The following is a 27847-nucleotide window of genomic DNA, read 5'->3' as shown; positions in this document are numbered from 1 at the left end:
AATCTCCAGCTTTAGAGAGCTAAAGAAACTTCTAAAGAAAAGTATCCTCTTCTTATTGGATTTGTTTTAGGGATCACTGTGAGGGAAAAGAGTATAAAATAACTTCTCAAAGTTCATTCTGACTCTAACTTTGTGATGCAGAGATCCAGACACCACTTGAACCATCAATCTTAGAGCACTTCACCATATGCATTAAAGCTAGAATGGGCACTGTTTAATCTGACCCATACTGTATCCCCACTTCTACTTCAGTCAAAGCACAACTGCTGAAACAGTTCACCCTTTATTCTCTTCATTTCAGAAATGACGAGTGGAAAGAATGTCCTGATTATGTCTCTGCTGGAGAAAACAGCTGTTATTTCAATTCCTCCTATACCTCCATTTGGACACACTATTGTATCAAGCTAAGAAATATTAGTCATGAGTTGGAGAAAAGATGTTTCACTGTTGATGAAATAGGTAAATCTCAGGTTTGTGTTTTGCTTGACATGGTTTGACGCAAAGTGACCTGGAGCCTTGTAACTCCCTTTAATGATTAAATAGAAATGTTTCATGAAAATGACTGAAGACTTACAATGATATTTAAAAATATGTGGAGAGTTATTTTACAGAATTGACAGCCATCATCTCTTCCTATGAGAGGACAAGAGGAAGGGGATTTAAGATAGGGAGTAGAAGGGACTTAGATTCCTTACATGGAATAGAAAAGGAGAGGAGGCTGCAGAATCTTTCCTCAGAGAGATAGTACCAAGGATATGAAGCAGATGGACTCATGAGGTCCCCAAGTCTGATAATTCATTGCTCTTATAATGTAATCTATATCAACTGAAATATATTGGCTTTTGTACTTTTTTAATGGAAAATGGAACAGAAGGCTAGATTTTGTTTATTATGGACAACATCACATAGCCATTCTGAAGTTTTATGTTCTCATTCGGTGAAGAGCCAAAATGAGCTTAAATCCATGTTTACATAATACCAAAACAATCAATCTTTTGGGCCAATTAAGTGAAAAAAACTAAATCAGGATGATTACTTGGCATGCTATAAGCAAAAAAATAGTTATTTTTTTTAAAAATCTGATATATCTCCCAGGGTTATTTTGAGGACCAAATGAGTTAGCATATGTAAAGTATTTTGCAAATATTAAAATACTATATAAATGCCAGATATTATTATTATTTGGCATTCTCTTATCTAGTAACCACAAATATCCTGGGAAGAGGGAGGGAAAGGAGGAAGGGGGCTTCTGAACAGGCCTAGTAGATTTCAAAATTCATGCATTGAAGTTCATGCACTTTACAGAAAATTTTCCAATTGCTCAAATTGGGAGAGGAGGGATATCTTATTTTGTATTATTTGTTTTCTGGGTTTTTTAATTTCTTAATTATATGTAAACAAAAATTTCATATTCTTTCCTTTTATTTTGAATTTCAAATTCTCTCCCTCCTTTCCCCATTATTGAGAAGGCATGCAATTCGATATAAATTATACAAGTGCATCATGCAAAAGCATTTTTGATTAACCATGTTGCAAAAGAAAAAACAGGTCCAAAAAAACCACAAGAAAAGTAAAGTTTAAAAGTGTGCTTCAATTTGCATTCAAATTGTATCAGTTCACTTAAGGTGGATAGCATTTTTCATCATAAATCCTTCAAAATTGTCTTGAATCTATGTATTGCTGAAAATAGTTAAATAATTCACAGTTGATCATCATATAACATTATTGTGTGCAGTATTCTCAAGATTCTATTCTCAAGGTTCTGCTCATTTCACTTTGCATCAGCTCATGTAAATCTTCCCAGATTTTTTCTGAAAGCAACCTGCTTGTCATTTCTTAAAGCATAGTGGTATCCATCACAGCTTGTTCAGCCATACCCCAATTAATGGGCATCTCCTCAATTCCAAATATTTGCCACCCTAAAAGAAGCTGCTGTACTTACATGTTTTGTGCATATGACTCCTTTTTCTTTTTCTTTTATTTCTTTGGGACACCTAGTAATGGTATTGCCCGGTCAAAGGGTATGCATAGTTTTTAGCTCTTTGGGCATATTTCCTAATCACTCTCCAGAATGGTTTGGACCATTGTTTAACTCCACCAACAGTTTGTACAAGATGTTAATGATTCTGGTTAAATTGCCAAACCCAGCAGATTTGATTATTACAAAGAAAGCAATAAAGAAGCTAATAGCAAGCAATTAGACAAAAATAATCGTACATAACAATTCCAAAAAAGTATTATAGTCTCAGATTGATTTGTTTTAGAGGCAAACAAGCCTTTAATGTATCACTGTTTACCAGATAGTAGAATTATAGATAGTCAGAGATCTAGAAGAGAACATTCCAACCTCCCTATTTTATTGATGAGAGGAGAATGAGGGTATATCCTAGCATCAACTTATGTTTGGAATAGTAACTAAATCATCAAGACAAAAAGTTATGTTATAGTCAGTAGTCTCTAGTGAAATAGGGAAGTATGTGATATGATTTGCTAAGATTTCTATTAAAATTGTTGGGGGGGGTTTTAATGGGAGGGGTTCTAAGGTCAAATTTCAGTTATCTGAGAAATTCCTTTGTATTGAACATCTCATTCCCTTGTATCGTGATATCCTAAGAGCTAAAACTGGAAAGTCTTAGAAATCATTTAGACAAAATTCCTTATTTTACAGATGAAGAAGTAGTCTGTGCCATCACATGGTTAGTTATATAGACATAAAATAGCAGTTTAACATGCAAAATGTAGATACTGGTCTTCTGTCCTCAAAGCACAGTTATTAATGTATTCATGTCATGGAAAAGTGCAAAATAACAGACTACACAGACTTTGCTACAGCACAACAGAGAGATCTATTGTTAAATAAAGGAAAGAGAAAGTCACAGTTAAAGGACTTTCTCCTTTGACCCCTAGCTTTTCAGTGAGGCGATAAATGCTGCTAACAACATGTCATTATTTTCTCTCTGATGCATCCTGGCCATTCAATCAGTTTTATTTTCTGTGGGTTTATGAATCAACTAATGAATAACTGAAAAGCATTTATTAAATGCTTATTATTTGTAAAGCACTGTGATAAAAGCTGGTGATACAAATAGCAAACCAAGGCAGTGCCTGCTTTCACATGGCTCATATTCTAAAAGAGGAAGACTACTTGGAGAAGAAGTTTCAGTTGCAAATAGTATGAAAAGACCCAGTGGTTCCCTAGGATGCAACAAAAAGGCAGGTGGCAATGCATCATTTTTACTGTTATTTAAAAGGATAAAACTATAATAGCAGATTTTTTAAAGGGCAAATCTTATTTTGAATCAATAAATTATTATTTTCAAAACCCTTAATACAGAAGTCCAAGATCCAGAAAGCATTCTTTTTAAATGCTATCGATCAAGCTTTCTAAAAAACATCAAATTGGATATTTGATATGGGCTGGTATCTACAACATAGCTGCTGTTTCTCCACCCTGAGAAAGCACTTGTATTGTGGCCTTATAAGCAAGGTAGTACAGAAAAACATAGCTTAAGTTGGACAGGTATATCCAATCCTCCAATAACATAGATAGTAGATTGAAAACAGAGGTCAGAAAATATTGCATCTTCTCTCTTGCAGAGATCAATGTAATTTCCTACACTTATTATTTTGAGGGAAAATCACAATGATCATAATACCCTCCTTATATCTGAGGATAAGAGTTTTATTTAATCTAAGTTTTCTAGATCAGGCAAATTGTTAAGATATTATAGATCTTACTTTTTCTCACTTTTATTGTGTTTTAGATGAAAACAGAATTCCTCAACAAAGCTCCAAAGTATGACTGTCATCAGAACTAAAGGAAAAGCCAAACTAATAGATACAAGATGTTTTCCCCAATCTTCCAAAAAGTTTCAGATCAGTTTTTCAACCTCAAAGTAAAGTTTTCATGAATGGCTTAAATAGCAACAAAATTAAAATAGAAGCATAGAAATAAAAACATCAGAATTAAATGGTAATATTGAAAGGATTCAGTGAGTGTACAATGAAACTTTAGAAATGCTTGGAATTCATTAGAAGTGAATATTAAAGCAATAAATAATTAATAATTAAAACAATTAACACAAAGTGGTGTTTCTATATTTACTCATTAACACACTGTTGAAATGAACAGTACAACCAGATCCACCCATTGGCCTCAACTGGACTTTGCTGAACACCAGCCTAACAGGGATCCATGCTGACATCCAGGTGAGATGGGGACCACCTCCCAATGCAGATGTTCAGAAAGGATGGATTCTCTTGGAGTATGAACTTCAATACAAAGAAATAAATGATACCCAATGGAAAAAGGTAAGAGGTGAATACAGTTCCTCAGTATAAATGCTTTGGTTTTGATACCTTTCACTTCAAACTTATCTTTAATTTCCAATAACAGTCTGCTTCCTGATGGGAAGAGAGGAGGGAAGAAGAAGAGGAGCAGGAAAATGCAATAACAAGAATTCTGGTGTTGAAATCAAAAAAGCCAGATTCAAGGCTTCATTTTGCTCCTTGCTACCTGTGTGATTTTAGCCTGAGTTTTCTCTTCTGGAAAAAGAGGAGTTGAAATAAAAGACCTTTCATGTACTTCTGCTCCTTACTTTATGATCTTAAGACTTTTTTCTCTGAATTCTTAGCTTTAAGCCTAGTGTCATTCATATCTGCCTTTTACTTTGTTTCAATTCTACTGGCCCCAGAACCAGAAGTTCCCAAACCTTCTTGATGCTCATGTTACTTGGTTTTCCCATTCCGGACTCCCCATTCAATAAGAAGAAAGATTCCAGAGTTTGTGCGTAAGAAATAAAATAGATTAATTAATAATTTGCAAATGTTCCGTATCCCTTTAACAAGCCTCTTATAACCTAGAGGTGGAGCAGGGGATTGCAAGAGTCCTCCATGCTGGGAATCCTGGCTCTAGAGCTCCTGGTAAATAAGATATTTTATTTCTTTATTTATGTTGCAAGGAGCTGAACTAGTCAATGAGACTTTGTTATGAGTCTACATTAAAGAAGAAGAAGGAGGAAAGAAAGAAGATCTCCCCAATTCCCACCTCCATACAGTGCTGCCGTAGCATCCCATTGCAGACTGACCAAGGGGAAGGATGATGTTCCAGTAGTCTCACATTCATAAAATTACAACTGTTACAGAGCCACTAAGACAAGTTCTGGAGGGGTATCCCAGAGGAAGCACATCCTCTTCGAGGCATTTCAGAAAGATATATTCCTGTGGGAGGGATAATCCGGCAAAAGGGGAACCTTGAGTGAGCAAATATAGAACTGGTTGCCTGTCTCATTCTGAACCCCCACAAAGCCTTTCATTGCCAAGTCCGTGGGAACTCAGAACTTAGATAAACTCCACATGGTGCAGAACAAGAAGAAAAACAAGATAATCAGACTTATTTCAGTGTCTGTCTATTTCCAAAGCAGCTTAACCACAGGACTGACCTAGCCAAGTTGTTTCTGGCCCATCTTAAGAGTATAACCAGCTTTCTGACATCGTATTTCCCTCAGAATTTTGAAGTACTGGGTACTGTCCACTCTGGTGAACCACTGGTAACTGTGCCAACTCTGTCACTGGCAGAAATGTGGACTGTGAGAAACTTTCAAAGTATTACCATGCTGCCCTCCAGGGTTTTGTTTTCCAGATTTCCCTTTTGATTAAGTTATCAACTCTAGTTGTGACAGAAAGTTGTGTTAAGCATCAGAATATGAACAAAAGAATAATAGTAAAGAGAGGGGGATTAAGTAAGCAGAGACAGCAAAAGCTTTAAGACCCTTGCTAAGAGTGACTTAGGAAGCCCATCATTTTACAGGAACCATGGCACAATGAATAGAATATTGGACTTGGAGTCAGGAAACTCTGGATTCAAATATGACCTCTAATACTTACTAGCTTTGGGATCCTGGTAAAATCATCTAGGCTCTCTCAGAAGTTTGTTTCTTCATCTTTGAAGGGAGGAAGGTATCCATATCACAGGATTAGTATATAAGATTATAATTGCAAGCTAGGCAACTCAATGGCTAGAGGGCCAGATATGAGTCAAGAATACTTGCATTCAAATTCAGCCTCAGATACTTATTAGTTGTGTGACCCTGAAGAAATAACTTAACCCTGTTTACCTCAGTTTATTCATATGTAAAATGAATAAAATGAGTAAAATGAGTAGAGAAGGAAATGGCAAATCATTCCAGTGTCTGACAAAAAACAAAAAACCAAAAACCAAATGAGGTCACAAAAAGTCAAGGCATAACTGTAAAATGACTGTACAACAATTATGCTTGCAACGCATTTTGCAAATTTTAAATTGTATGAATGTCATTTTAACCACAATGATGAGTTGTTTTTTTTTTTTGAGGCTGGGGTTAAATGACTTGCCCAGGGTCACACAGCTAGGAAGTGTTAAGTGTCTGAGACCAGATTTGGACTTGGGTCCTCCTGAATTCAAGGCTGGTGCTCTATCCACTGCACCACCTAGCTGCCCCTTGATACTACTTTTAAAATAATGCATTTTTAGGCATATTTTAAGGTGATATTAGTCACCTTCTTTTTTTGTGCTTTTTATTTGCGCTATGATCCCAGCTATATATAATATAAAGATTTGAAGTTTTAAATGCAATGAATGCATCACAATCATATTGATAGCATAGTTTCTTTGCCTCCCATGAACTTCATAATATATTCAGGACAAGTAATTTTATTGTCTCTTTTTTACAGATTAGGAAACTGAAGGTCAGAGCAGTTAAAAAATTTGTCCAAGGTTTGGTAACACAGGGCAGGATTAGCAAAAGAACTCATCTTCTGACAGTTTATGGTCACCAATGGACAAAAGATATTCTCACTGAAGCACTTGACACAGTTTGACATTTCTATCTCTTCATCTAAACCAGTAGCTGGGTTCAGATTGCTTTATATCTGGAAAAAAAATTAAGCTAAAGGGTAAAAAAGCAGGAAATGGCAGAGTGCATGGGAGTGGATGTATAAAAGGAAGTAAATCATATCCAAAGAAAATAGAAGTCAGTGGTGGGGAACTAACCAGAAAGAGAAAGATGGTATATAAAAGGAAAGTAGGAAGGAACAAGGAGAAAATAAGTATTGGATACAGGGGAAATGAGGAAAAGATGGCAATATTCTTAGAAGTGAAATCAGAAAAGGGTTATGGTAGTTTAAAAAAATAGAATCAATTGTAGATAATCACAGCAAAAAACAATACTCAAAGTTCTAAGGACAAAAACATTTTTAAATTGCAACTCAAAATATAAGAGGGTTGATACATGTAATTTTGGCTTACCAGAAAACTATTCAAGGATATATTTATTATATATGTATTGAAGTGTAAAGAATGGGAAAAGTCTTTGTGGATAGGGATCTATTTTTCCTATCTTTGTATTCCTAGTCTGCAACATAGTGCCTTACACATAGTAGGCACTTAAAAATGCCTATTGAATTGAATCTGATTAAGTTAATAGAAGCCAAGCTACTCCACAAAAATATAAAAAAGAATATTTTTATATAGAAACATTCTGAGGTGAAAGGGAAATTTGTTTTTAGAAGTCTCCGCATCTAATTTTTTACTTAATAAAACAAATTATGGAAATGTTATTTATGTAAAAAAAATCTATCATGTTGAAAAATTGAGTGACCCACATTTTCTCTAAACAGTCACATACTGTTCTGCCCACAAATATATGAAAAGCACATATTGAATATCTGCTTCGAATATTTGACTTGGGGAGAAATCATAGTTTGGTCTACCTCTTGAGTAGCAGTATTTTTTAAGACTGTCTTCCCAATCCAAAAAGCATCACACCAATTCAAAGAGATAAGGGGAAAATGCTAACTGAAGGCTATATACCTTAGTAAGGGAAACCAGAGACTTTTTCTAAATATTTTCATAGTGTATGGAACTGTCTTTCTAGGTAGGTTTAAGCCTTTGGAGAAACAAGAAAAGTCTTAGTGATTAGAATTGAAAAAGGAAAAAAAAAAAAAGAAAAAGAAAAAGGCCAGAGGATTTCTTTCTTTTTCTTTTTTAAGTTTTATTGACATGTTTTTGTTTTTTCATTACAAACATTTCTAGATTGCCTCTGCAGATGAGAGCTCTCTTTATAAAATAAAACAGTTAAACAAAGCTAACAATACACTAACCTCATCTGAAAGTCCTTTCTAAGTTGATGGTTCATGGTTCCTTATAATTTTCTTGGGTCTCAATGTCCCTTCTGCAGTTATAAACTCTGTATACTGGTATGGCTTTTACACATAGATATATGGTTCTATTTTATATGATCTTATCTTATCCCTCTTTAAATGCCTCACCTTTCCTCTACAGACACACTTTATAGGGCAGCATCCCCAAAAGAATCTCTTCCAGTGCACTGCTAAAGCCAATAGGCATCCAATGACTATCCTACCTGTTTGATACATCAAAAACTCAAAGAGAGGTAGAGCTGTGCTTTCAAAAAACCTGACCTATACATGCTGGGGCTTACCCAAAAGCCATACCACCTGCTGGAATTCTTTGCTTTAGCAAAAGCCTCACCATGGGATCTTCTTAAATAACAAATTATTATCATTAACTAGAAACAATATTAATAATTTTGTAAGATAATTCCAGTATAATCACATGTAGAACTTAAACAAATTTATTGCTTCTTCAAAACTTTTCAAGAGCATATGTACCATGTAAAATGAAGCGATATTGTTATGTGATTATCCCTGACTTTTTTTTTCCAAGAATCTTCTAGATTTTACCATCATTTATCAGTCTCTCCCAGCTTTTGTTAATCAGAAAATTGTCGATGATGTTTTTGTATTTGTAGATGGATCTCGTGCGCTCCACATCTGTTCCAGTGTACTCCTTGAGGTTGGATAGAGAATATGAAATACGAGTCAGATCCAGACAGCGTACTTCGGATAAATTTGGGGAGTTCAGTGAGACACTTTATGTAACATTTCCCCAGATGAGCCCTGTTATGAATGACTGTGAAGAGAAAATCAATGGTAATAAAAACCAAAATTGCATTTGTCTACACATGCTACTCATTTCTCTATTACCAAGAGCAGAGACACATTAGGACCCAGAGTGCAATCTTCACTCTTTCTTTTCGTTTCAAGGCAGACCACTTTAGGTGAAAAGGAAGGGGAATTGGCTTCCAGATTATTTATTTCATAGCTATCCAAAGACTCTCTGTTATCCAGAGCAGAGACACATTAGGACCCAGGTTACAAGAATGGAAATCTCCCTTTCTTTTCTGTTCAAGATAGACTTCTTTCAGTGAAAAAAGAAAGGGGAATTTGACTTCCATATTATTTATTTCATGGCCATCCAAAGACAAGGGGAAGAGATTAAGTTCTAGGTTTTTATGGATAGTTGATTATGAAGATCAGAGAAGTTTTCTCAATTTAGGGTCACCAATATGGTTTTCCTCTAATTTCTGATTAACCCAATACTAGAATGGGATGAGAAATATTTATCAGTTTCAGATGCTTTTTGACTCCAGAGTCAGGAGTGTGGGCCAAATGGATCAATGAAGGAATCATCCAAAAATGTCCCTATTTTCTCAATTTTGTTCACACTCTTACTTAAATACTATGGCAATTCTGAACTCCAGTTCTTTTTTAGTTTAATAGCATTCTATTTCACCAAATACATGCAAGAATAGTTTTCAACATTCATTCCTACAAAACTTTATGTTCCAAATTTTTCTCTCTCCTTTCCCCACCTTCCCCCTCCCCATGACAAGCTGTTCAATATAGCTTAAACATGTGCCCTTCTTCTAAACATATTTACATATTTGTCATTCTATGTAAGAAAAATCAGATCAAAAAAAAATAAGCATGAGAAAGGAAAAAATAATCAAATAAGCAATAATAACCAAAAAAAGTGAAAATACTATGCTTTGATCCACATTCAATCTTCATAGTTCTTTTCTCAATGGGAATTGCCTTGAATCACCACATTGTTGAAAAGAGCTAAATTCACATCACAGTCGATCATCACATAATCTTATTGTTACTATTTACAATGTTCTATGGGTTCTGTTCACTTCATTCAGCATCGGTTCCTAAAAGTCTTTCCAGGCTTTTCTGAAATTGACCTATTCATCATTTCTTGTAGAACAATAATATCCCATTACATTCATATACTAAAAGTTACTCAGCCATTCCCCAACTGATGACATTCATTCAGTTTCTAGTTCCTTGCTACCGCAAAAAGAGCTGCTATAAAACTTTTTGCATATGTGGATCCTTTTCCCTCTTTTATGATCTCTTTGGAATACAGACTTAATAGAAATGCCACTGAATATGCACAGTTTGATAGGGGCATATTTCCAAAATGCTGTCCAGAATGGTTGGATCATTTCACAACTTCACCAACAATACCTTAATGTCTCAGTTTTCTCACATTCCCTCCAACATTTATCATTATCTTCTCATATCATCAACCAATCTAAGAAGAGTGAAGTGGTACCTCAGAGTTGTCTTAATTTTCATTTTTCTAATCAATAGTGATTTAGAGCACCTTTTCATATGACTAGAAATGGCTTTAATTTCTTCATCTGAAAATTGTGTATTCATATCCTTTGATCATTTTGAGCTCCAATTCTAAAAATAAAAGTGAAGTACTTAAAGAATTCATAGGAGAGTCACAAAGATGAACAAAGTACAGTGCTTAAAAACTTAAAAGGAAAAGATAAAGATGAAAGGCTGAGAGTTGTTTTCAGGGTGACAAGATAATGTGTTATCCTTTTTTTTTAAATGAGGTTTGAAGTCAGAATTAGATCCTAGATTATATATTTACTAGATATATGAATTTAAGTATGTCATTTAGTTTATTTGAGCCTCAATTTCCTCATCCATTGAAATAAAATAAAGAAGCAATACTCATGCTGCCTATCTGGCAACTGAAATTATGAAACTCAATTAGGTCATTATGTCCAGAGGTGATTATTGAGAGTTTTGCCTTTTTAAAAAAATGTTTCATGAAATATCAATTGGATTTTAAGCAAACCAGAGCCTCTGAAACTCCTATAAATCAACAGAGAAATAATATTCTTCTCCTTGAATAATAAAACTGAAAGGGCATGGGGAAGGAGGAAAGGGAAAAAAAGAAGAACACCAAGCTATTACAGTGACTCTATGAAGACTAACCAGGTTAAGTTATACACTGATGACAAGTGAGAAGTTGTTCTAGAAGGGAGGTATTTTTGGTGTTTTTTAAATGTCAGCTATTAGTATCTGTGTGGCTAATCATTTTAAAACTATTAACTGTTACCTATTTCCTTGTAGCCCAAAGAGGGCATGGGTTAACTAGAAGCATATAGGATTTACTTTATTTGTATAATAAAGAAAGATTTTCTCAATGGCTTTAAACAAGTTGAACAAGTCAGCTAATGTTTGTAAAGTAGTTGCAACCTTTAGAACCCGATGTAAATGCTAGCTATTATTGTTAATTAGTTTTTAAGTCCATGAAGTCTCCATCTTTAAGGATCTTTTAAAATGAGATTGGTTTTTAGCTACTTGAAATGTCTTCAGGAGAGTGATGATGTTTAGAAAATATTTCAGTTGACAGACTGAAAGCTACAGAGGTGATATGCAAGTAGAATCCTATTTCAAAAATGCCATTAAAGTGAAAAATCTGTAACAAAACTGATTCTAAACCCCAATGTGTGCCTCCTTACTTGTAGTAGTATTTAATATATAATAAGATTTATATATATATATATATATATACATATATATTATATATAATTATATATAATAAGATTTTTATCCCATGTATGGTACTCATAGGTCTCCATAGCTCCATTATAGGAAGTGACTCGATATTTTCAAAGGCTGTACTAGAATACAAACTCTGGTATATTTTAGCATTTGGAAGGGCTTTGAATATAGTTAGTTAAACATTTATTAAACAGCTTGTTATATTCCAGATACTGTACTAAACTCTGGGGGAACAGAGGAAAAAACAATTCCTTCCCTCAAGGAACTTATATTCTAATAGAAGAGACAACATATAAATAACTGGGTGCATAGAAATAATACATTGATACATAAATGTGACATATATATATATATATACATATACATATAAACAGAGTAGATGGAAAATAATCTCAGACACAAAGGCATGAGTAGCTGGAAGCCATGGACTGCATGTCTGTTATCAAAAGACTTGTTTAAGCTTGAAAATATTCATCCAAAGGATGACGAATTTTTCTGCTCCAACTTCCAAAAACTATCTACCAAGTCATAAAAGTATTACAACACAGAGAACACACAAACCAACCAATTCTCCAGTTCTTGAAGAATTAAAGGATTGATTGTATGTAAAGAAAGAGACTAAACATGGAATTTCACTAATACACATCAATTGTCCTCAAACTTTTTGGTCCATGGATCCCTTAGTACTCTTAAAAATTATTGAGAATCTCTAAGGGATAGTTTTGCTTTGATGACATTTCCACATTAGGCCAAAATATTTAAAAAATAAATACCAGAAATCTATGCAATTATTTCACATATTTTTATAAAGGAACAAAATAATTTTTGTGAATGCTTGAAATGCTTTTGAGGAAGTGGGTTGATAGGTAGTACAGAAGAAAGAATACTAGACCTGAAGTCAGGAAAATCTGAGTTCAAAACCTGATACTTGCTAGTTATGTGACTTTGGGCAAATCATTTAACCTGTTGCCTCAGTTTCTTAATTTATAAAATAACAATAATAATAGCAGCACCCAACTCCCAGATTTGTTTTGAGAATCAAGTAAGATAGTAATTGTAAAGTGTGTAGCAGTGCCTAGTACATGGTATGCAATAAATATTAACTATTATCTTTATTAAGGGAACAGAGGTACTCTTTGGAGACAGCACCAATGTTTCCAGATAAAATGACTCCTGATTTCACTAGGTGTATAACAACTGGGAACTATTCAGAGCCAGAAGGAAAGCATTAAGTCTTAATTTCTCTTCAAAGACTCAAACCTTTGTGTGAGTGAAATTTTATTTTGCATTTCAGATTTCCAGTTTCCATGGTTCTTGATTATTATCTTTGGAATATTTGGGCTGACAGTGGTGTTATTTGTATTCATACTTTCTAAACAACAAAGGTAGGTTTGATTGGTTTAATTTTTTTGTTGTTGGTTTATTTTTTTTGTCAGTAGAACTATTAGATTTCCATTCCTTATTCCATTTATGTTTCATAATAGATTTCCCCAAAAAATTACAAGTGAAAATGAAAAACAAAATCCAGTATAACTTTATGCTTAGTCCCATATTCATGCCAAGTTTGGCCCACTCCATATGCCATTGATAGTTTCTTGATTTAAACTCCATTCACGATGGCCACAAATTCTTTAAGAATTACATATTATTTTATATGCCTAGAATAGATGTTTCTACAAACACTGTTTTTTTCATTTAGAATTCTTGTCTGTTATTTCTTAGCTTCAGGTCTGTACTCTTCTTTCAAATATTCATTCTAATTCAAACAAAATAATGAAACTATGCTGCAAAGTCATAATCATATTTCTTGTAAAAGTATGACCATCCAGATAAACCACTAGTTTAATCAATGAGTTTTGCCAGGTCTGATTTTGTATTTAAATACATATGGAGTTAAAAAGATATATAAAGCAAGCAAATAGTTAATTTAAATAGTATTTTATTTGAAGAAGTCACTTAAATTTTGTAGTTCTCATTTTCAGCATCTATAAAATGAAGGTATTGAACTAGTGATCTCTATGGTCTCTTTTAGCATTAAGACTATATGATCATGGCCTGAATATATCTCGGTATGAGTAACTCAATACAGAATGTGGAAATTTATTACAAGAGTATAAAGTAAAATCAAAGATTATAGGACATCACCAAGAGCTTTGCATTTTGTGGAGTACTTTTATTGCCATATTGGTGCCAGAATTAAGTCTAATATTCAAACCCTAATCCAGCCCAACATAGAGGTGGCTAAAACTCTTAAATATGAATTCCTTCTACCACTATGCTACAAAGAAGAGTTATATTTTGAGTTTAGTTTATTCAGAGTTTTGTGGTAGTGGTGATGGTGGTTGCTGCTGTTCTTAAAGAAAATTTTGTGAAGTAGCTCACTGGAAAAAATAAGTGGAGTATGCAAAGTTTCATTTAATATACAACTTTTCAGGAACATTTCCATTTCTTGTCTCTAAAGATTCCTATAATGTAGGAGACTGAGAACGTTTTCAGAATGCTTGGGGGGGAAAATACAAATCTATTTGTTTTTTAGTTTCATATGGGCACTTTGAAGTAATATTAACTTAAAATAACCTTAGATAAAAGCCAAATTATGAACCTTTTGGATACTTCATTGTGTACAATTTATGAAATAATTGGGACAAAGCTCATTTTTATGGAGTTGATATATATTGGCACCGTAGCTTATAAAGTAAGATGATTCGGGGTTTTTTTTTAAATTTATTGATAATATTTTGTTTTTGTGCCACATATATTTTTCAATATATTATGTTTTCATCTTCTACCCAAAAAGTCTTTCCTTATAACAAGGAAAAAAAAGAAAGAAAATTCACTAAAGTTAATCAATATTTCAACTGAAGCTAATATTTTAACATTCAGTCTTCACAACCACAATTCTTTATCTCTACAAAGAAAGGAGAGAAGTATATTCTTATATTTCTTTATCAGGATCAAATTTAATCATTATAGTTACAAAGACTTCAATTTTGATTGTTTTGTTATTCTTTCCATTTACATTGTTAGAGTGATTGTATGTATATACTGTTTTCCTGGTTTTGCTTATTAGAATTTGCATAAGATCATTTTTGTCTTCCTATACTTCTCTATATTCTTCATATTCATTTTTGTTTCATAGCACAATAATGTTCCATTACATTCAAGTACCACAGCTAAGGTAATTTTTACTTTTAGCCACAGATCATCAGGAAACATTGTAAGAACCAAATGAATTATGATGTAAATTATTTATATATTGTTAATATAAAATACATTATTTAATTTGTTAGGAATTAAATATCTAAATTAAATGTATTTTGAACTATAAAAGAATATTTCAAATAATGGAAGTACTTTCGTCTATCTGTGGCCTATCTTTGTTTCCCCAGAGCTCAACATAGTACTCTGACCATAATAATCACCTAATTATAATTTTAGTTGAGTTATATAAAATCATAAAGACTATTCAACAAAAACTTATGTTTATTCAATTCAATATCTTACCTTTAGGTATAATTACACAAACCAAGTGCCTCATCAAAACAGTAACCCCTGTGTCCCAAGAAAAATATTAAATATCAAATTCACAGAAAAAAATTTTCCTTTCTTAGATCTATGTCTATAATCCAATGATAATGGTTGTTATCATCATTATTATATACCATATCCTAAATATATAGGAAAGATATGAATGGAAAACATTTAGTGTCTCTTATTTGTTTAAAATATTTTATTTAAAAATTATCTTTACTGGATAAATAGATCCTTTGTATCAATACAAGATATGATGCTGTCTGTGCCCAACATTTCCAGCATACTAATGGAAAATCATAAAGCAGTTGGAAGTGGGGTAAGAGAAAAAGATAACAAAGTTGGACAGTCAGACCTTTATAATATACCCACATCTTTGAAGTAGTTTAATTATTTTGTTTAAAGTTTTGCAAATTCCCAGACCACCAAGAACACATTAAAGTGTAAGCAAAAGATTACTTTTCCATGCTATATCCAAGTGATTTTCTTTTATTATCTATAAGTAGAGATTATCTATCATACATTCTTCTATTACCCCAGATAACTAAGCTCTCCAATTACTCTTTATATTATGACTAGTTGTCATCATTGGTATATGTTTCTGAGTCAGTATCTTAGGTTCCAAAACAATGATCTCTAATCCACTCCATAGCCACACATGATATTTCTAGTCTCAGTCCATCCATCTTGGAAACATGTTTCTTTAATCTCAAAGTTTCAGGGACCCAACTAAAGAGAAAAAAGAATAAATTAGCAGAAATCAATTTTGGAAAACTCTCTCATAGCACGTGCCTTACCAGTGACAGTTAATTAGCATTATCCTCATAAAAACAATGATAATCACAAATCACATTTCTGTAAAGTGTTATGGTTCATATAGCGCACTTTTCATATCATGATTCTGGCAGGCAGACGGTACATTTCACAGATGAGGGAGCAAGAGCAGGTAAAACTTCCCTAAACCTAAGAAGTGACAGATCCTGGACTTGAACAAAGGTATCTTGTTCTTAAGTCTGAGGCTCTTTTCTAATCTGCCACTGAAAAAGAGGGATACATGACATTATGTAGCCTTCCTAGCTTTCCTGGCATTACTAGCTCTTCTAGGATATTCGGTTACATTGTCACTGCATATTTAGGAAAGGAAGTCAAATGAAAAAAAAATTAGTCTTTGAGAATCAACAGAATGTTACAAAACATGCTTCTGCATCTTATTCCCATTTGAAAGTTGGTGGTTAACCTACTGAGTCAGCACACTGGAGGCTTGACTCAAAACAAACAAGGACCACCCAGAAAAAGCAGGTGAGAACATTCTGAGAATGACTTTTTCATTGAGGCTATTCACACTGATGGCTTCCCAACTGCAGCCAAGTCCTGGAACGGTCACCATGTTTGATTAGTTGTTCCTACTGCCAAGATAGGGATAGTTACTTTCCACACCTTTTATATGAACCCATAAAACAACTCTGTTAGGGGGTAGCGTGTCCTAGAACAGGAATTCTTCACCTTTTTTATGTCATGTACCCGTTTAGCAGTCTGGTGAAACCCATGGGCCCCTTCCAAAAATTGTTTTTAAATCCACAAAATAAAATATAAAAGATTACTTTTTTAAAAAATTGTATTGAAATGTCATGATAAAAAAAAAAATTAAACAAGTTTATGGATACCAAGTTAAAAATCTCTAACCTAATGTATAGAGAGGACTGATCCAGGAGGAAAAAATCCTAATTCAAGTCCTGGTTCTCATGAATACTACTTTGTAACTTTGAATAAGCCATGTAAATTCTCAGTTCCGGGCAACATTTTTTCCTTTTTTCCATTTTTTCTGTCTTTTTTTGGTGTGAGGCAATTGGAGTTAAGTCCAGGATCACACAGCCAGGTCAATTTTGAACTCAAGTCCTCCTCACTCCAAAATGGCTGTTTTACTGCCACCTCACTGCTCTCCAGACTACTTTTCTAAGACTATCAATTGGAGAATAGACATTGATTTCCTCTGATAGAGAAAACATTCTCATTTGGAGTTCCTTAATCTCTTAGGATTTCACAGCTAATCTCTCCTACCCTTGCCCTCCATCACCACCACCCCTAAAGAAATATTAAATAAAACATATCAAAGATTGCTGTAGTTTTTCAGGTAAAATTTTAACTCTAGGTCAGAGATGGCTGTAAAAGAAAAGTATGGAAAAGGAAGATTTAAATAATCAAGGTGTTGTTATAAATGGTAACTAGATTAGGAATTAGAGCTCTAAAGTTTTCTTAATTGAATTTTGCTGTTTTGGTTTCTAAACTGTGAAAAGCTAGAGCCACACAAAGCTGATCAAGAGACAGGTTTTAGAAATCAAGTAGCAGTTTGATTAATCACTTTCAGAGTGAGGAATACAGTTTGTAAACTGGAAGTTCTCTTGGGCAGGAGCCCTTCACCTATTGGAGGAAGGTAAAAGTACACAAATCATAAATGGGAGGAGGGGGAAAGATGAACTATACAATCATTTTCAGGTTTTGATTGGTTTTCCATGACAAGCACATGAATGGACTACAATTCCTAGATTATCTCATGTCTTAAGGGTAGTGACCATCCCCTTCCCAGGGAGCAGAACCAGAGTTCTGTGACAGGAAAAGTTTGCTGAAGTTTTTGATTCACTTCATTTATTCCACATAGGTACAATACGTCAGTGATTGACAATTTCAAGCTGCATTGTGAATTTCTGATTCCCAAGTCAGAAAAAGCAGTTCTAAGAGATCTAAATTATTAGTGTATTCATTACACATATCAAATAGATAATTATGAAAATCATAATTTTTTCAATTTCAGTCTGGCCCTGATACTGCTACTGACATTGGAAAAATTATCAGTTTAACCATAAAATGTAAAGGTTGGACTAGATATCTGTAGGGTTCCTTCTAAGAGCATCCTGAGAGACATCATGTAGTTGTGGAAAAAAATCATAGAATTGGAAGCATATGTCTTGGTTGGAATCCTGGTTACTTCCTATGTGATCTTAAATAAGTCATATTACTTCTCTGACCCTCATTTTCCTAATCTTTAATGGTATGGATCAATTAAATGAGCTCTAAGGTGTTACCCACAGCTCTAACGTTAACAGTTCTCATAAATCAGCTCTTACCTTCAATTACTGCAGTAAGTTATAGGGTAAACAAGTATAAAAATGAGCAATGAGATGAAAGGTGTGCACAGTGCACATTTTCAATATATGAAACTGAAAGATCCAACTCAATCATTTTAACCATTCAGCTATCACTGATATCAGCAGACAGTATGACCTAATGGTTAGAGGATTGATGTAAGAGCCATGAAAACATGAAATTTCCTCTTTTTTCATCTCATTATTTTTTGGAAATTAAACAAAAAGAAATTTATAGTTTCTATCTTGAATTTCACTTTAGAAGGTGAAAGTTAGCCACCAATCTACTGTGTATGTATCAATGGAGTAGGTTGCAGCTACCTCTGATTTGAAACTGACTCTGGTAAAAAGTTTATTTGCTGCACTAGTTTCAAACTTCTATAATTTTTCTTTACTTCCTTTTGTCTCGATGACTTTCTCTTCCTTCTTCCATTGTTAGTGATGACATTTCTGAAATAAAGACAATATTATATTAATATATATACTTTTAAATCAGACTATTTATTTTTTTACCAGGATCAAGCTGCTGATTCTGCCCCCAGTTCCAGTTCCTAAAATTAAGGGGATTGATCCAGATCTTCTCAAGGTAATCATTAACTATTTTGAATTATAGCTAGTTCTGAGGCAAGGGGGAAAAAATTAAGAATGATGGGAGAAACTTTAAAATATAAATTTCCTCATTTACCATATCAATTCCTCACTTACAATATAAAATTCCTTATTATATTACTTAAATGACAGAAGTGACCTGAAGTGTTTTAAAAATAAATCCCATAATGTTCATAATGTCAAGTGATAAACATTTATTAAGCATAATACAAAGGCAAACATGGAACAGTCTATTCTGTGGGAGATAGCACAGACATCAGACATACGCATAAGTACATATATAATGTATGTAAGAAACTACAAAGTAAACTTCAAAGAGACAGATGTGATATTGATGGAGGAGTGGAGCATAGCCCAAAAAGATAAGGATTATTTCTTTCTACTTATTGAAGAGGTATAGTTCTTCCAGGATTTGAAAAGCATTCTCTAAGTATCATATGTATTAAAGTAAATCAGAATAATAATGATGTTATGCATCTCTCTAAGGTGCTTCTTAATAGCACTTTAAAATAAGGGACCCTCTCGAGGGCTTCCCTAAATAGGATGGAAAGAAGACCCCAATTCACAGTTCTGAGATGAAGAACAAAAAATAATTTAGAAAAAGGAAGTATTACTGAAATCTCACATGGCAACCTTAAATCTGCAAATGGGTTGAATCAATTAGGATCAAGGCAGATTTTATTCAGCATAGTCCTGACTATGAGAAAAGTTGGCTGCTTCTGTTAGACACAAGAATTTGAAACAGAGTAAATCCCACAAAGGATTCCATCATTAAATAAGGATAAAATGTTGGTGAAACTTTCATTCTGAAGCCCAAGCAGCCACTTTCTCTGAGAGAATTACCCCAGAAAGCAGTGAAGTGCTATTGTTTGTCCCTCTGAACTACCAATCTCAAGATACCAGTTAATTCTCAAACTCCTGTTACATCTGTATAAATGTATGAGTGAACTGGCTTAAACCTAAGCAGTTACTGCAGACATTCAGCCCTACCACCTTCATTTGTGAATGCAACATAGCCATGATAGAGGGACCTATTAATATCTACTGCAAGATTCCATTCAATAGATCACCAAAGATTTCACCAAGCTAAATGATTTACAAGCTCCAGCATAGACTCTCCAGCTTCCAGACCCCTCTGGTGACCCTCTCAGTTTCTTGAAGCTTAAAGAAAAAGCAGAGGCCATCCATTTCACATCATTACTTCTACAATGAGATTCACTAAATATGTATGCTCCCAAAACTAAATTCTTATTGGCTAGTCCTCCTGCTTAACATATGTATTCTCTCTCTCTCTCTCTTTTTTTTTTTAATAGTTTTTATTTACCAGATATATGCATGGGTAATTTTACAGCATTGACAATTGCCAGACATTTTGTTCTAATTTTCCCCCTCCTTTCTCCCCCCTCCCCAGATGGCAGGTAGAGCAATACATGTTAAATATGTTAAAGTATAAATTAAATATAATATATGTATACATGTCCAAACAGTTGTGTTTTTTCCCCTGAGGCTGGGGTTAAGTGACTTGCCCAGGCTCACACAGCTGGGAAGTATTAAGTGTCTAAGACCAGATTTGAACTTGGGTCCTCCTGAATTCAGGGCTGGTGCTCTATCCCCTGCCCACCTAGCTGTCCCCTCAAACAGTTGTTTTGTTGTACAAAAAGAATTGGACTTTGAAATAGTGTACAATTAGCCTGTGAAGGAAATAAAAAATGCAGGTGGACAAAAACAGAAGGAGTGGAAATGCTATGTAGTGGTTCACATTCATCTCCCAGAGTTCTTTTGCTGGGTGTAGCTGGTTCAGTTCATTACGGTTCTATTGGAACTGATTTGTTTCATCTCATTGTTGAAGAGGGCCACATCCATCAGAATTAATCATCATATAGTATTGTTGTTGAAGTATATAATGATCTCTTGGTCCTGCTCATTTCATTCAACATCAGTTAATCTAAGTCTCTCCAGGCCTTTCTGAAATCATCCTGTTGGTCATTCCTTACAGAACAATAATATTTCATAACATTCATAAACCGTAATTTATTCAGCCACTCTCCAATTGATGGGCACGTATACTCTTTATTAGAGAGGCAATATGACATAAAGAAGACCTGAGTTCAAATCCTGCCTCAGATTACTCAAACTTCTTGTGTCTCAGAAAACTTCTTAAGACTTAACTAAGTCAAAAATGGGGGGGGGGGGTGCAGCTAGGTGGCGCAGTGGATAGAGCACCAGCCTTGATTTCAGGAGGACCCAAGTTCAAATCTGGTCTCAGACACTTAACACTTCCTAGCTGTGTGACCCTGGGCAAGTCATTTAACCCCAGCCTCAGGGGGGAAAAAAATTATATAATAATCACTTCCAGTGCTTGTTAATAATGTCTTATAGAAAGAAGAAAGGTTTTATGCAGATAAGGTCTACATACTGAATACTGAATGTATTTGTGTAGTTTATGATACATAGGATGGTATTGTTATTACTGTCATAATTTGATTGGTATTTGGTGTCTTCCCTTGCCAAGTATTATTTGATAAACTATCATCAAACTGATCCTTTCCTCACGGTATCTTGTTTTTCTTCATTTCTGTAGAAGGGGAAGTTAGAAGAGGTGAACACAATCTTGGCCAGCCACGACAGCTACAAGCCTCAGTTCTACAATGATGATTCTTGGGTAGAGTTCATTGAGCTGGACATTGAAGACCCCGATGAAAAGACAGAAGAATCGGACACGGACAGACTGCTGAGCAGCGACCACCAGAAATCCCTGAATTACCTCGGGGCGAAGGATGACGACTCTGGACGGACCAGCTGCTATGAGCCAGACATTCTGGAGACGGATCTGAGTGCCAGTGACTCCTGTGATGGGACTTCAGACATTGCTCAGTCACAAAGGATGAAAGGGAAAGCGGATCTCCTGTTCCTCGATCAGAAGAATGATGGGCCGTCCAAGGGTGACGGCCCCGCGACCCCTCCGTCCAACAGCGTCCTCCTTTCGGAAGGTAGCAAACCCCGGCCGCTCGTTACAAGTGGGACGGACTCCGCCGGCCTCCCTGTCCATTCTCAGCTGAGCAACCAGAGTTCCCTGGCAAACATTGACTTTTACGCCCAGGTGAGCGACATCACTCCCGCGGGAAGTGTTGTCCTTTCGCCCGGACAAAAAAACAAGGCAGGGATATCCCAGTGCGAGGGGCACCCGGAAATGGCCTCACTGTGCCAAGCAAACTTCATCCTGGACAACACCTACTTCTGCGAGGCAGACGCGAAAAAGTGCGTGTCGGTGGCCCCCCGGGCGGAGCCAGAGCCGCGGGCCGAGCCGAGCTTTAGCCAGGAAGACGTTTACATCACCACGGAAAGCCTTACCACTACTGCTGTGAGCTCTGGAACCGCGGGAGGACCCTCCAGTTCGGAGACCCCTGTGCCGGACTACACCTCCATTCACATAGTACAGTCTCCCCAGGGCCTCGTGCTCAACGCGACCGCGCTGCCCGTGCCTGACAAAGAATTCCTCACCTCGTGTGGCTACGTGAGCACAGACCAACTGAACAAAATCATGCCCTAGGCGCGCCTTCGTTTACCTTGCACATATATATTTAATGGCATAAAGACGGCTTGGGCTAGTCCGCTTCAACCAAAACAATGTTTCATTTTTTTTGGCGGTTCTTAAGCGCTTTTTCCTGAAATGTTGAAACATGCTAAACACACACAAACACACAAGCGTTAATCAGACTCTCTCCTGTTGTGAATTGTAAATATTTTAAAGCATTGTCTCTCCAAGACCATTGAGTAGCAGTGATTGTCTTGTTATTGTGGGTGTTGATTTTGTGATACTAAACATTGAATGACTATGTTTTTAATGTATAGTAAATCATGCTTTTTGAAAAAGCTAAAATCAGGTGGTTTTGCAGTTCAGGAGAATTTAATGCAAATCATACCATACACTGAGTTGTTTGATGTTGTTTTTTAATCGCAATTGGAAAAACTAAATAAAATATACACAGGAAGGCAGAAATAGTTTGGGTAAGTAAAACATTTATTTTGACATACAAATTGATAAAGATATTTTAATATTCTAGACTTAAAGCACGGCTGTGTTATATTACAGTACACAATGTGTACTGTAATTTTTGCTGATCCATCTAAAGAATGTATTCATTGCAATTTTATCAAAGCTGATTTCAGTTTTTGGTCATTGCAACAAAAATAAGAAGCAAAAATTACATAAAATGACAAAAAAGTTAGTTTTTTATAGGGTAATTTTTATACCTCCAAAAAAAATCCTTAGATAATTCTAAAATGATTATAGTGACTTACTTTATTAAATCATATTCCTCTTACCATAAGGGTTTTTTTTTCAGTGTACTTATACATTTTTAAGTTTTCAGACAAAATTTAAGTTGTACAAAACAGTAAGAGCAAAGAATCCATTCATCATCATATTCCAATCCAAGCCCACATCAGTAGGCATCAAAAGGAGTAAAAGTTATAGCAGACATTTCTTTGCCAAATTTAAATATTGCAGTTGCACCTTGAGCTATTTTGGGCCCTTGGGAGAATCTAAAATGAATATCCATACCTTTGCATAAGGGACCTGATTTTTATCCCATCATTTCACAAGTGAAGAATAAGGTACATGAAGCATTTTGTAAGTTGAAATCAGATGAAATGAAGTGAACAGAGAACAGATGGCAATGTTGTTCAGGAAAATTGGGTTTGGGTTTTTTCATTCTCCCCCATAACCTAATGATAGCCTCCATCTTTCAGGATAATCAGGGATAAGAGCAGCATAAATAAATTATGTTTGTGGATAATACAGAATCCCACAAATCAATATCAGTAACTTTCTCCCATGCCAAACTTTTTTTTCTTAGAGCTCCTCATGTGTTATAAAACTGTCTGATCTGAACTTCACCTCTCTTAAATTTTCCTCTAGGATCCCCTCAAAAAAAATGTTAATAAAGAGTTGAGGTAGTTGCAAAAGTAGGCAATAGGAAAAAAAAGGAGAAAGGGAGGATCTACATAATACACAATCATCCCTGAATAAACACTTATGTCCTTAATATATGTGAGGCTAGATATATATATATATATGAGTTCTCCAAAAAGTACACTATTAAAAAGGACAATACTATCTGGGTGACAAAATAGACTTCATTTGAAGCAGCAGTAATACACAAAGAAAGACAGATGGAACTTTTAATTTTACCTTCTCTATCACTGGGATTTGCCCATTTAGCACAGGCATCTTTAAGGTATGAACAACATCATCAGGGACTTTCAATCCCTCTTTTCCTGCAAGAACTGCAGCCAGTTGCTGGAACTGGGTTTGGAAAGTCCAGCATGTGACTTTGTAGTAAGTGTTTATTAGATCTTCTGCTAACTTGCTACTGCAGTTTTCTAACAGCTCCATTATTTAGTTTCATGTAAGATTTCATAAATGTAACACTAATTCAATTAAATCTACATATGTTTTTGGAAGAAGTCTCTTACTATACTCAAATAGGCTGACAAAGTTTCTATAGCCAAAAATAGTTTTAAAAAAAATACCTCAATCAAGCTCAGAATGTTATTTTGGTACTTTACTGGTTATACAAGCCATTATTCACCAGTATGAATAGTTGTGTCTTTCGGTTTATATTTAACTTCTTTATGTCTGTGGATTTTTTCCCTTCAAAGTTTAATAAATTTATTTTCCTGGATCTTTGAAGATGTTTTTTTTGTTATAAAATGCCAACATGAAAAAATTATGATTGATTATACACTACAAATTTCTGATTCTGTAAGAAGAGTTTGCCATCATGGATTTGGGCCAATTTGGGTCAGTGTAAAAGTAAAAATAAGTACAAGGAAGAGAGGAGATGTTGGCTTAATGCTACGGTATCTTAGTCCAACCAGAACTAGGCCATGGATAGAGTAAGTCAGTGGCTCCTTACAAAATTTGATTTGAGAACTCCAACAAAGGCTTAGCTGCTTAAAGAAAATACTTGAAAGTGAATAAGCTGTTTGAGATATTAGCTCAAATCAAGAAAAAAACCCAACCTCATCCAAGGAGAAGATTTCTGAAGTCTCTAAGAAGAAAAGCTGGATATCAGCCACATGTTGAATAGCCAGTTTTTCCTATATATATCCACAGCTTCCAAAGTCCTTTTACTCCCTCTTGAAGAGTATCTTGAAAACATACATGTATTTCTTTCCCAAGAAACTCAAGCCAACTTTACTCCTTAAGCAGGAGTTTAGAATTGTGTTTAGAATTCTCTCTACCAATCAGAATAAAAATAAATCCACATGTTAATATTGCAATATAGCAATAACAAAATACAAGAAGTACTGATAAAAAATGAAACATCCTTCAAAATAGCTATAAAACATGTTATATAACTTGAAGCCAAACTACCAAGATACACACGATATATAAAAAATACAATTACAAAATGCTATTTTTTAAAGAAGCAATGACAAACAATTGTAAAAATATCCATTGATCATTGTTGAATCAGCCCCATATTAAGAAAATTATACTACCTAAATTAATTTTCAGATTTTGTAGTATATAAATCAAAGAGATTGTTCTTTCCTCTCTTCCCCTTCAACTAGTCCAGTTCATTGAGTTCCTTTTTTTTTTTTTTTGTATCCCTTTACCATAAAGAGTTTCTCTCATTCACTTCATTATTCAATCTCTCTTTCTATCTACCCTGGATCCTCAACATTTGGTTCATAATTTCTATAATTATCTAATTTCTCTCTATTCTCTATTTCTCATGGAATTAAAACTTTTGAAATATCCCTTCAGTACTCTCATCTTATAGAGTTTGCCATATATAGAGTTTTGCCATTATGCCTCTAGCCAGAACAATGTCAATTCACCCAGAGAGCATACTTTCCTATGATAGAACTCTCCCCCAGACTAATTCTCTGATTATAGGGCCCATTGTTCTATAACCTTCCCTGGTGACCTTCTTTCCCCAATTGTCTCAAAATCTCTTCCTTGGGTCCTTCCCCTTCCCCTAATGCTAGTTTCTCCCAGAATTTTTAACTCTCTCATTGCTCATTCCTCTTTTCATTCATAAAATCTCTCAGACCATACCATCTGCTTTCACAGAGTGTCTCTTCATCTGTAGGACCATTCATTAATATAATCCTCTCCTCTTTTTTTTCCCTTAGGCTGGGGTTAAGTGACTTGCCCAGGGTCTCACACAGCTAGGAAGTGTTAAGTGTCTGAGATCAGATTTGAACTCTGGTCCTCCTGAATTCAAGGCTGGTGCTCTATCCACTTCGCCACCTAGCCACCCCCAACAAGTCTCCTATTCTCCCCTATTTCAACCCTTAACCCTCTCCTCCTCATCCATTCTCCTACAAGATCTCTTCCCGAGACCACAGAGCCAAGTTTGTTTGGTCACTATAATTAAACAGTCTTCAATTTCATTTTTATTTATGTATTCTTCCTGTTTACATTGTTATAACTGTTTTGTATTTTTTTTTTGGTCTTTCTTCATTCTTCATTTATTACATTTGCTCCCACAAGTCTATTCATGTTTCTATGAATTCTTATATTTCTTATGGTGAGTTTTTTTTTTACATTTAGCTACCATAATTTATTATTAGCTACCATAATTTGTTTAGCTTTCTTTGAAAAAATGAGAAACAGCAGATGAATGAATGAATGAAAAAATATTTAATAACAATTGAGTATGTGCTGATCACTGTGTCGAATACCAGAGATACAAATAGAAAAAGTGAGAGCCCCTGCTCTCAGTCAGTAGCTTACATTCTAACTGGGGAAGATGATAGAGAGTTCAGCTGAATACTAAATGGAAGAGCTGAAAATCCTAAGAATATAATGGAAGAATGGGTGACAAGGCCAGGAATGCTTAGAGTTCATCTGCACATCAGGTACCAGTTTCTAAGAGACCTGTAGTATAGATGTGAAGTGTATATACTTTTCTGATATGATTGATATATTGCTTAGCTTTGTTAAATTTTTTTTTATTTCTTTTTAAATCTTTAATACAAATTTAAATGGTCAAGTGGATAAGGAAGGATGGGATATTCACAAATGAATGTGATGTCAAAATAAAAGTTATCATTAAGAATAAGATAACATTTTTTAAAATTGATTTAACATATCTGAATTATAATCCTTCATCAACATTTTCTAGAAACATATAATCTTTTGAGGAAGATATTCTGGATGGAAACCCAGAAAAGAATAATATCATCGGGAATATCTGAGATTAAGACAAAGCTCAAAAAAAGTTCTCTAATTTATATTTTAGTCTTCTGAATTTATAGTTCAGAGAGATCACTTTAAATATTCAAAGCACTGAATCCAGAGAAGGCAAGGAAAGCCCGAAGTAGCAGGGGAGAAAATGAAGAATACAGGAAAATTACACATGAGAAGCAAATGCAAAATGTCAGAGAAAAAGACACAAGGGGAGAAGTTGTTCAGTCGTTTTTCAATTGTCTGTTCATGATCCCATTTGGAATTTTCTTTGCAAAAAAAAAAAAAAAAACTACAGTGATTTTTCTATTCACTTTTCCAACTTATTTCACTGATCAGGAAATTGAGGCAAACAAAGTTAAGTGACTTAGCCAGCTATTAAGCATCAGATATTTCTGACTCCAGGCCCAGCCTTCTCTTCACTGCATCACCTAGCAGCCCTCAATAAGGGAAGAACAGAAACATTAAATAAGTAGAAAAGAGAGAAAAGTAAGAAGGGAAACTGTGAAGAAGAAAAAATGCATACAAACAGTAAGACTGAAGCTAAGTATATATTCTATAAAAACACCTAAAATTATTTGATTATTTGTCTTCTCCAAAACTCATGATGAAAATTAGACAGGTATAAAAACAAGACCAACCCTTA

The 27847-nt window shown here is 34.7% G+C and overlaps 1 protein-coding gene across 8 annotated transcripts in view; it reads left to right on the top strand.

The window, feature by feature from the left end:
- Window positions 1-24682, top strand: part of GHR (growth hormone receptor) — a 305275-nt gene extending 280593 nt beyond the window's left edge. For all 8 annotated transcript variants that reach the window (XM_074300124.1, XM_074299943.1, XM_074299853.1 and 5 more), the window contains 6 exons: window positions 302-459; window positions 4133-4311; window positions 8811-8991; window positions 13010-13100; window positions 18903-18972; window positions 21577-24682. In XM_074300124.1, coding sequence (XP_074156225.1) covers window positions 302-459; window positions 4133-4311; window positions 8811-8991; window positions 13010-13100; window positions 18903-18972; window positions 21577-22545 — 1648 coding nt within the window. In that variant the 3' untranslated portion in view covers window positions 22546-24682. The remainder of the gene's footprint in view (window positions 1-301; window positions 460-4132; window positions 4312-8810; window positions 8992-13009; window positions 13101-18902; window positions 18973-21576) is intronic.
- Window positions 24683-27847: the final 3165 nt, after the last annotated feature.

Source organism: Sminthopsis crassicaudata, chromosome 1 (assembly GCF_048593235.1).
Source record: "Sminthopsis crassicaudata isolate SCR6 chromosome 1, ASM4859323v1, whole genome shotgun sequence".
NCBI lineage: Eukaryota > Metazoa > Chordata > Mammalia > Dasyuromorphia > Dasyuridae > Sminthopsis > Sminthopsis crassicaudata.
Note: the sequence above shows the minus strand (reverse complement) of the source record. Positions and strands in the feature narration are given on the sequence as shown.